Source organism: Nematolebias whitei, chromosome 22, assembly GCF_014905685.2.
Source record: "Nematolebias whitei isolate Nwh7 chromosome 22, NemWhi1, whole genome shotgun sequence".
NCBI lineage: Eukaryota > Metazoa > Chordata > Actinopteri > Cyprinodontiformes > Rivulidae > Nematolebias > Nematolebias whitei.
In genome coordinates, this window is record NC_056519.1 from 6,250,403 (window position 1) to 6,261,638 (window position 11,236).

The 11,236-nt window shown below is 39.3% G+C and overlaps 1 protein-coding gene across 2 annotated transcripts in view; it reads left to right on the forward strand.

The window, feature by feature from the left end:
* tafa5a (TAFA chemokine like family member 5a) overlaps positions 1–11,236 on the forward strand; it is a 166,769-nt gene that overhangs the window by 134,659 nt on the left and 20,874 nt on the right. For both annotated transcript variants that reach the window (XR_005187704.1, XM_037696067.1), the window contains exon 3: positions 6,714–6,841. Coding sequence is in view for 1 of the 2 variants with exons in the window: in XM_037696067.1 (XP_037551995.1) it covers positions 6,714–6,841 (128 nt within the window). In the remaining variant the exon portion in view is untranslated. The remainder of the gene's footprint in view (positions 1–6,713; positions 6,842–11,236) is intronic.

An 11,236-nucleotide genomic window follows, 5' to 3' on the forward strand; every position in this document is an offset into this window, starting at 1 on the left:
TGCTGTTTGCAGCGTGGTACTGTTAGCAGCGTGGTACTGTTAGCAGCATGGTACTGTTAGCAGCGTGTTACTGTTAGCAGCGTGTTACTGTTAGCAGTGTGGTACTGTTAGCAGCATGCTGCTGTTTTCAGCATGGTACTGTTAGCAATGTAATTCTGTTAGCGGCTTCATCTTGTAGCAGCGCAGGCCCGTTATGATGATGATAACGACTGCGGTAACTGCCCTCCAGATCCGGATCTGACAGACACAGAACATCCAAGGCTTCCCTGCGGAACTGAACTGTTCCATAGTTAAGCTGTCAGTGATTATTGTATGGCCATCAGTCTAAAACCTATAGATGGTATTTCCTATTTACTTATCATTTTTTTTATTCAATCTTACTTGGTGTTTTTGATGGCAGAAGTTGTAAAACACATTAAAAACAATTAAATGTGTTTTAATGTAAAAACTAAGCACTTACCTTTATCTCATATTTAAACCCCTAAATGTAGCATCAAACATTTTAGATCCATCCATCCTAAATAAATTGTTGCCGTGCATCATTATCAGTAGTTTCTCCAGTCTTGTTTGTTGTTTTAATCCCACGGCCTGGTGATCGCACAGACTGTATGACATCACTACGTATTAGAGAGCCATGAAGCTGGCTTATCATGACTGTGTTGACCATTGCAGCTCTGTTACTACCTCATCTTCACAGCACAAAGGCACATAATAACACAGATGCATTAGCTTCAATCACCTGTGCTGCCATAGTGGGCTGGTCGAGGCAGCGTGGGGGTCAGAACGTGTCTAAGTCTCAGCTTGAAGCGCTTAGTGATATTACATACAGATTAATTTAGACTGTAAAAAAGCGATACCAGGGTGAGGGCATGGCTAAAAGAGACCGTAGCCACACAATACTGTTTTTAGCTAGTCTTTGGTCACAACAAGTATATGCTAAATCGGCTGTTAGTGTAAGCCTGTTAGACTGAACAACCACAGACAGCAGATTCAAGCTCATGGCCAAAGATTTTCAACTTTTCTTTCACAATAATTAATTTTTCTGTACAACGTGCCCCAAAAGCATGCACATTATAAACTCTGTTTTACTCTGAAAATACACTGAACTGTGGAGGTGCACAAGGCCAAGGTGGTTGGTTAAAAAAGTAAGAGCAATACTAGGATGATTTTTGGATCTGGTTAATGAATAAAGTGCAAGAATAAGTTGTAAAATTGTATTTGTCAGATGTGTTGCAGACAAATGTGTTGAGCTTGTATTCCAACAACCTTTTAAAAGCCAAACAGAGTTTAGTCTCTTTGTATGCAATTAGCCTTGAAGCAAACGGCAGAAGTGCCGTCAAGTAATTCACCTGCAGATGCACTCAACAGTAATAATGTTTCACACTGGTGTCAGTTTAAAGCTCTCAGGGCTTGTGGTAGATGCATTATTCAGCCATGTAGTTTTCGAGAGGGTTGTACACATTTTATAGATTGATTGCTGTATACATATTGTTTACGGTGAGCAGATAATAGCTCCGAGTTTCATAGCCGCTAACAATTTGCATGCAAGGTTATGACAGCTGCTGAAGGTGCCCTTAGAGTAAATTTATAGATATGGAAATGACCACAGTTCTCTAAGTTTTATAAGAGGAGTATACAGTACTGCAGAAGAGTATGCAGTATATGTCATGTATGTCCACAGCAGAATGCTTCTTTAAATCCATAAATGCGAACTATTTATGAATCATAAAGTTATTTTTGGTTTTATTTGCCCCATCATTGGTTAAAAATGTTATATGCTTATCTTAAAGATTGTCGTCTATATCCTTCAAAGTTCTTGTCTTTGTTTAATTCCATTGTTGTTGGTTGTGAGCCATCACAAGCCATTGTTCTGTGATCAAACACCTTATCTTTAGAAAAAGTTTCTTATTATCCCCGAGGAAATAAAAATCACCTCATTATACCACATACAGTACATAATGACCCTTGAATTCGCTTCTTCTTCTAATGGGTTTTTGGCCTGCCGTTCTAATTTCCATGAACCCTGTTGAGCTTTTGTTGAACAAAATGATAATGTTTGTTTACAATGAAATGCTCCACAGGGAGCCTTTAATGTCGCAGAAGTTGTTTGAGGATTTTCTTATTTTTATTCCATATTTGGTGCGATCAACCATCCGTACTGTTAATGTGATCCAAAAGTTGTGTGTTAATGATGGAAGGCACAGCTTTATTGTTAACTTGTCTTTTGACATTGATTATTGATGATTCATTTTACCTAATTGCGTATAATTGACAGATATTCCAATGGAAGACTGAATCTATAGCTGCGTTCATGGTAGGACCATTAAATAGATGACTTCTATCCAAATTCCCATCACATTAGCTCCGCACTTCTTCACTATTTTATTTACTACTATCAATTGTGTCGAACTGAAAATAGATGAAACAGTTATTTAAAAATAATTATTGAAATTTAAACCAACAGGCTTTTTTTTTTACTCAAAGTGGCGTCAGTTGCTGGTGGTTTTACTGGGGGGTGGGAGCTCGTGATTGAATTATGATTCACAGGGCTGCAATGAGATTATAAATAATTATGAATCACACGTCAAGTGAAATCCTGAAGATGGATAGATACCGGTAGATACTTAACTTAATTACTTAATTAAGTTATTAATCCCAGGGGGGGATTTTTTGCATGTTATAAGCATGTTCTAATTATACAGAGATAAAACACATGAAATAATAAAAAAAGATGCAGAAAACACAAATTTGAAATACACACAAATTTGGAAAAAAGACTATAACACATGCACAAGGTGGTAGGGAGTACTATATTCATGGTATTGGAAGGTGGATTCTCCACCGCCGGTGCGCACGATGGATAGTTTTTATTTTATTTTATCCACTAAATAAAATAAAACCTATCCACCGCCGCCCGTGCGCAGTGGTGGATAGTTTTGATTTTATTTTATCCACTAAATAAAATAAACCGCCACAGTGGTGGTGAATTCTCTACCACCACTGTGCACCGCGTACAACCACCAGTGGAGAATCCACCACCGTTGTGGTGGTTTATTTTATTTAGTGGATTACATAAATTAAAACTAACTTTTGCAGCTTAATAATAATTTTGGTTTCCCTGTGACTTATTTCCAGTATGATAAATGGTAGCATACAGGTAAATATATGCTCCCAATGTTTTGTTGTTCTTTATTTTTTTGTAAGTCTTCTTTTTTTTTTTGCGTCTTGAGTTCCTTTGACTCGACTATTATCATGTTAATGTCGACTTTAAAAAATATGTGGTCGTTCAACCCCTAATACATACACATCTAAGCACACACGTGCATATATGAACACTGAATCTGTAAGACCTAAAAGAAATGAAATGTTTTTGGTCTGTTGTGGCATAAAACCTTTTTCATTCAAGTAATATTTTGGAAATTAAATGGACAGTCAAAATGCTAAGTACACTGACCTAAGATTCTGTGGCAGTAGATGATGATGCATCACATGTTTTACTGGCTTGTTCCCTTGTTTCCATCACTTTGTCCCTGGTCTGTTGTAGAGTGTTGTAATGTTTGTGTTGGTTCAGCTTCAACACAAGGATCATTTGGTGGCTCCAAAAAGTCCAACATAAGGGACTGACAACATCAAAATGTGGGTGGAAAAGATGAAGCACCCACACCTGCCTCCACCCTCATTTGCCCCACACTGAGCCCTTGAGCAAGGCCCTTAACCCCCACCATCTGCTCCCCTGGGTGCTCCAGATCCACACAGAGGGCTGTGGTAGCTTGCTGGACATCCGGTGCCAAGTCTTGATTCGTTGTGCAAGATAGTTCGCTGTGGCAACCCCTGATGAAGGGAACAGCCGGAAGAAAGAAAGAAAAAATATTGAGAACCTCTCCTGCAACTATTTTGAGACATTTTGGAGACTTCCTCACCTTAAGTGTTCTCCAGCAGTTACAGCCCAGTGAGATCCTTCAGCAGCTGCTGGCTGTTTGTCCTCTAACTCCTCCAGTCAGAAAAGTGTACACAGCTTCATTTAGAGTGGCCTTTGACAATTTTCCCTTTAATGTGATAGAAGCCGAAACATTTCAAAACTCTTGTTTTCAGTGCAGTCTGTGCTGCTTGTTTGTCTGCTGAGCCAACACCATAAACGGTCAGGGCGCTGCACATCACACTTCAGAGTTAGGCCTTTTGCACGTCACGACATCATCAACATGAGTTGATCAACATTTTGGAAATGATTCAGAATCATTCATAACCACATGATGCATCGGAAAATAGATCATGGGTTATATCATCTTGTCACTGTTTTTGCTTTTGTTTGTTCATTTGTGTTGCAGGTTAGTGGTATATTAACATAACTGAAGTCATTTTGTGTGATGAAGTCTTTTCTTTCCATTTCCTGTTGCACAAATTTTGATAACGTAGATTTGATTACGGTCTTGGGTCATACAGAATACCAGGTTTGCCTTTCATGTCCTCTACCTGCAGAGAACAAAAGCACAGGGCCCAAACCTCTGGCATCCTCCAGACGCCAACAACAGAGGCTGGCAGTGAGAACAAAAACAGGCTGCACTGGTCCTGGAACTGTTTGGGTTACAAAGATTTCTTTACCAGCCCATAGTCTCCATAGGGAAACACTTTTATTCTGTTTTTAGAAATATAAACAACCTGGTGTTTCTCCACAAACACTCTGGAAACTTAAGAAAAGGCATATTTTCTCTGCATAAATAAAAGTTTGCATTACGAGATGGAAAGGGGTTAGTTAGTCTAAGTCCTGGGTTTCGGAAGCCGATGATCATATGTTCACCTGCTGTCTAAAGATAAAGCGGATAATGATGGTTTTGTCTGTCTGAGCACGTGTTATTGTGTTTATTTTTCATTCAACCTTTATCTATAAAGGTTAATCCCATTGAGCCTCGGGGACTCATTTACATAGAGACCTGATTTTAACAAAGAGTGATGACGACAGTGGACAATAAAGACAAGAATAGACGATCATAACGGATGCGTACAAATTATTATTTTTATTTTTTTTAACAAATAAAAAATAAAATGGTAATTAATTATTGTGTTTATAACTGCGATGTCTCATGAATTACTGGAAATAAATGTACATGCTTAAAGAAACTCTCAGAAAACCAACTGATCTTTATAGGAAACACAAAGATGGTTAGAACTCGGTCAACTATTAGTTAAAACCTGCTTCAGGAGTAGCTGTGAGTGATCCCCAGTACATAGTCTGAGCTTCAAGATTTTTGAAAATGATCTATATCACAAACCGTTGCTGTTAATTATTTATGGTAAACAGTGTCTATTGGTAGGTCTGTCACGATAACAAATTTTGTTGGGCGATTAATTGTTTCAGAAATTATTGCGATAAACGATAATATTGTTTGAAATTTGACAATAATTAGTAATTATTGTCAAATTTAAGAAGAAATGTTGGTTAATTTGCTTTGAGTGTAGTTAATTTTTTTGACCACTGGATGGCAGTATATGACTGTTTGAACCGAAGGATGGATAGTGAGGGAGTGAGCAGCGTCTCTAAGGAAAATGGGAGGGAGGCCCCTTGACGTGACACGGGCTGTCTCCTTCCTGTTTTTTGGTTCTCAAAATGGCGGACACTCAGAGTGGTTTGAGCTCTTTAGCATAGCATTTTTCTCACAAGCTTTTAATCCAAAAAATCAGTAAACAAGTTCTCAGCTTCTTTTTACAGAGAAAAACAACTTTTTACATGAAGGTGCGGGTTTCAACTGTGAATTTTGGAGCTTTGACAAGACGGATTTTTTTCCTGAGGTCGGCCTGTTAGCTTAGCTTGTAGCTTAGCTTCTCAGCTGCTTTTAACAATCCAAAAATGTGGTTTTGGGGCGGTTTAAACGGATTATAAAAAGAAAAAAGAAAGTGAGGGGTCAGTGAAGATCACCGGAGTTGAGCCTTTTGTCATTCAGTGTCTTCAGAAAAAAGAGAGAGACACAAAAACGATAAAGCCGATAATTGAAAATGAGGTTGATAATTTTCATATTGATTTATTGTTTATCACGACAGGCCTAACTAAACGCTCTAAAAGAGCACAGAATGCCTCTCTGCCACGCCCACTTCTCCACTGCACAGTGGAGATATGACACGCTGTAGGAGGAAGCTTCTCCTGCAGCTGTGGGCTGCACACAGGTGCAGCAGGTGCTAAATAATTTTAAATAACTGGCACCCATAACTTCTGATCTGCTCAAAATAATTTACCAAAACTTCATACGAATTGTTGCATGCAATTTTCATCACCCCATAGGTCAAGGTTACAAATCAAGGTCAAACGTTATACAACTTGTCTGGGCCATTGCTATTGATTGCTGCATTGTTGAAAAATGTTTGTTGACGGACGTAGTTTGGAATACTCTGATTATGTAGTTGCTGTCATTTTTTTTTTTGCTGAACTTACAAAATATTTAATCCCATTGAAAATGTTAAATGTTGGGTGCGTGTTGGGTTTTACTTCCTGTTGTCACCAATCTGCCTCTTGGTTGTTCTTCATGATTTTTTTAAGCCCTTTACTGAGCCTCTTCTCGTTTTTACATATTTTGTCACATCTGCACTGTTCCATATTCTGTCTTCTTTCATCAGTCAATCCCTAAATCACCATCTTTATTTTACTCTTTTCATTTCTTCATGCTGGTTCTTTTTTCTTTATTCTTGTCAGTTTTTGTCTGATCGTTCCTCTGTCTCCTCCGCAGCTGGCATTGTTCGAAAAAAGCAGTGGTGCGAGATGGTTCCATGTTTGGAGGATGAAGGCTGTGACCTGTTAGTCAATAAATCTGGATGGACTTGTACGCAGCCCGGAGGCCGAGTCAAAACCACCACGGTGAGTTCAGGCGCCATGTCAGACTCTCAACACCCTCCACACACACAAATGGATTAGTGTCAAACCAAATTTTAGCAGCTCAAATTTGACCTTTTTTAAAATGTGATAGTAACGATTGAAGAATTTGACTTGGCCAAAAAAATCAAATTAGAATTGAGTTTTACAAACTGAGATTTACAAAATTATTTTTAAACTATCTGTACCCACTTTTAAGTGATTTTTCATATTCCGCTGGGCGACTCGTTTATTTTTGTTTTGTTTTTTTGTGTGTGCAAGGAATTGATTGATACATTGCGTTTCTTCTCTGTGATTGATCACAGTATGGTACTTGTGTACAGCTCAGCAACTTGTGAGATTCAGAGATCCTCGGTCTTTGGGATTAGTTTTTGGAGTCCACAAGCTAAATTAGAAGTTGACTAAACGCCATTTAGTTTCAAATTTACTCGCAACAAAATGTACACCATTGTAGATGTTCTTTTTTTTACCAGTTAGATATTTGCTTTCCAGAATAGACTGTGTTTATGGGATCCTATTGTGTTTGTGGATTAGAGTTGCATTTGGGCCCAAAAAAATCAGACCCGATCCAGCCCTAGCCCATAGCCATAATTTCCAAACCCCACACGACCCGACCAATTAACAGTAATTACAGGTCCGAACCTGAAAAATCCCAACATTTTTAATTGAGCTTTGACTGCTTATATAGTTATTAATGGTCAACAGACACGCGCGGCTGATTAAATGGGCAGAAGATCAGAGCGGAGGGTGTGTTTGTCCTTTCATGGCTGTCAAAGAGCATTACATCCCTGCTTCTGCCTGCATTCTGCATTATTCATACATGGACCCTGCTCTGACATGTCGGATATTTTGTGATCTCAACTGTCTGGGTCGTCGGCCGCGCGCGTCTGAGTGCAGTGGCTGAATGAACGTCCATTTGGATCGCTGCCTGGCAGTATAGTCCCATCTGAAGCTTAACTGAACTTTTTTTTTTTTTTTTTTTTACCTCTTTCAAAGCTGGTCAGCGTGCGGTCAAATGGCTGCGTGTGTCAGCCGTGCACGTCCGCGGACACCATCAAAAGCACGACGCCGGCCCGGCCCGCACATTTAACACATTATGTCCCAGCCCGGCCTTAATCCGGGTCGGGCCGGACTCCCGAGTTCGGGTTAGAGATGACAGCTGTAGTGTGAATCACTTTATTCTGTGGATGAAGACGTTGTGCTTCCATGGACTTTCCTCAACTTTTCATTTTTGTTTTTAAGAAAGGTCCTGGATGGGAAGCGAAACATCTTCAAGTACAGAATACAATTGCAGTGTCTTATTTTTTGACGTTATAAACCTTTAGATTTCCAAAATTTTCTAATTTTTACTCGTTTTTTTTTTTTACACAAATAGTAGCAGCAAATAGTTTGGTTAATGGTGCAGTTTATGACATTTCTGTGTTGTCAGCGGTGACGCGCAACAAATGCGACGCGTCAGCTGTGAAGTGTAATGGATGCGACTTATACCACCAAGTAACATATTTATGGATTTTCCCACTTTATTAGACTTATTTGGACTGATGCGACTTATAGGGAGGTGCAGTGTGTATGGCAGAAAATGCGGTAATTCAAATTTGACGACAATGCAAAGATTTATGAAACTGTGTGAGATTGGAGTGATTTTATGGTGGCCCTACACCACTTACGCTTTGGCTTTTCACAGACTAGCTGACAGCTCATCAGTCCTGTCAGAATTAAATGTATTTCTTAAAACTAACATTGTTCAAAGAGCTACCTATAACAGGTTAGATATTGTTTGTTAATTTTCCAGAAAACCATCATTCCCAATCGTTCTGTTTTACCTGAGATCAGTTTTGACTCCGTCTACCAGGAAACATTCTTCTCCTGCCGTCCTCGTCTTCACAAACTCCTCCAACTGTTTGCACTTTGTTTACTTGCTCATCAACAGCAATTAGTTTAAATTAGAGACTGTTAATGGTAATGATGGCAGCAGATGGGGAGCTGCAGCGTGTGTTTGTGAAGACACCACCCATTCATTCATCCACACCCCACGTATTTAAACCTGCTCCTCTTTTCCCTCCTCTCCTCCTTCTGTGTCGCACACGTTTTTCCTCCATACACAATTTACAAGTGAGATAAAAACTGTTTTTTTTTTTTCTCTTGCATGTTTATACTGGCAATTTAAAAGGTCGTAAATACACACACACACGCACACACACACACACACACACACACACACACACACACACACACACACAGCTGCCTTATCTGTGAATGTCACTGAGGACTGGTGGGGCATCGTTAATGCATCTGTCATGATTTAGTCATCAGCTGACTAGCGTGTTTATGTCTCTCTACTCAAACACACAAACACAGGACTAGACTACGCATAAAATCTGAAATATCAAAACACTCTGAAATCTGAGCCTTGATTATTTATGATGAGTCACGAGTTTGAAGGAACGGGGAAAATGAATCTGCCTGTGGAGACTGGTGACAGTGTAATGTCTTGTAGCTGGGCTTATTATCACCTGCTACTGAAGGCTGGGTGATAATGATTTTGCCCGTGTGCGTGTGTTGTTTTGTGTTGTCAGTACCAGTTGGAATCTATAGAATTTAAAATGGTCACCAGTATGACCTTGGAAAATATGTTTTGGAAGTAACTGAGCACGTCACCAACACATTGTGCAGCTTCTTTCCATCAAATGAGATCATGATTTTTGTAGATTCTGGTTCATCAGAGATTTAATGGTGAACTAAAGTTCATTAAAGTTCATTAGCAGGATATTTATATAAATATATATTAATTTGATCATTTTTATAATAATATGTATAGTTTTTTTTTTTTTTTCATTTATTTACCAGAAACTTCAAAAATAAATTCTCACCCGTTTCAAGGTCTTGTCACCACCAGCTGGTAAGGCGTGTGACGTTAGTTTGAACTCCGCCCACTGGAACCGGTACTGAAAGCATAATGGGAACGCAACGTGCACGGAGCCGAGTCGAACCGTTCTGTACTGGTACTAAAGGTACTAATGGACATGGGGCGTTCTAGCGGATTCACTCCATTTGACGTGTTCGTCTCAGTGTTTCGTGTTCATAATGGTGAACACGTGTCCCCGCTCTCCAGCACAGAGGTCATGTGAGCGTTGGCTCTTACGTACACTTCACATCTGGCTCCAGACGTCCATCACCGTGGCTCCCAGCTGCTGTCCCTGACGGTGTGCACGATGTGACAGCTACTGCTTGCTTTGCCTCATTGGCTACTTTAAACGCAGTGACAGCTAGTCAAACGGCTGGACAGCTACGTGCACTCTGGAGCGGATATGTGTGTTTAAGCTGCTTTCCCTGTAAAGGGAGTTCAGAAGTGTCAGTATAAGATAAATAATAGAATTAAATAAATTAATACAAATAAAGACCCTTTGTTTTTCAGGTCAAAGTTTTAGACTGAAATCTTTGAATACCTTGAAAACAATAGTATATAGTAATACTGTGAGATACTACACTATACTATACTGCTCAGGTGATGTGTTGGGGATGAGTCACAGCTACTACCACTTCAAATTTTAGCTGCATATAACTGACACAGCGATAGTCATTTATGTTTAGGTTAATGTGGATCAACTGTGCAACTGACTGGCAGCAATCTTTATTTGGATTTACTCTGAAGTTTAATTACCGTCATTTCCAGACTATTGAGCACACCTGAATATAAATATTGTACATATATATATATATATATATATATATATATATATATATATATATATATATATATAGTCCGCACTTGTCTAGCCACGAGTGTCCATGTTGTAACGTGAGCTATATATACACAGAAAGATTTTTAATATGTACCGTAACATGCACAAATACGCACAGTATTTTCTGAACAGTGCCTGTAGCACGGCTGTTTAAAGCCATAAATAAATACAGTAGCCTACCAGGAAGTTATTGATCGCCATCTTGATCTTCCTCCTGCGCCCTGAGATTGTGCTGTCCTCTTCATCACGTACTTTTGAAACTCGTTGGGTGATAGAGGATTTTTTTTTTTTTTACCTGCTCTGCTTATTTTTACTAGATTAGGCAGACTTGAGCAAAAGTTGCTCTTAGCGTGTGGCCAGTTTTGGTAAACGATTTCTCGCCGCTTGTCATTCAAGCCTCCCACTGAGCTTGGAGTGCCACAATAATGCAAGTTTAATAAAGTTTATTGGTCCACTGTGACCTCAGTGTTGCATGTTCATAATGAACACGTGTCCCCGCTCTCCAGCACAGAGGTCATGTGAGCGTTGGCCCTTACGTACACTTCATATCTCGCTCCAGACGTCCATCAAGGGTTGTTTTTATGGCTGATTAACTTCTAAACTTAACCGTGTTTCATTGGTCACACACACATATATA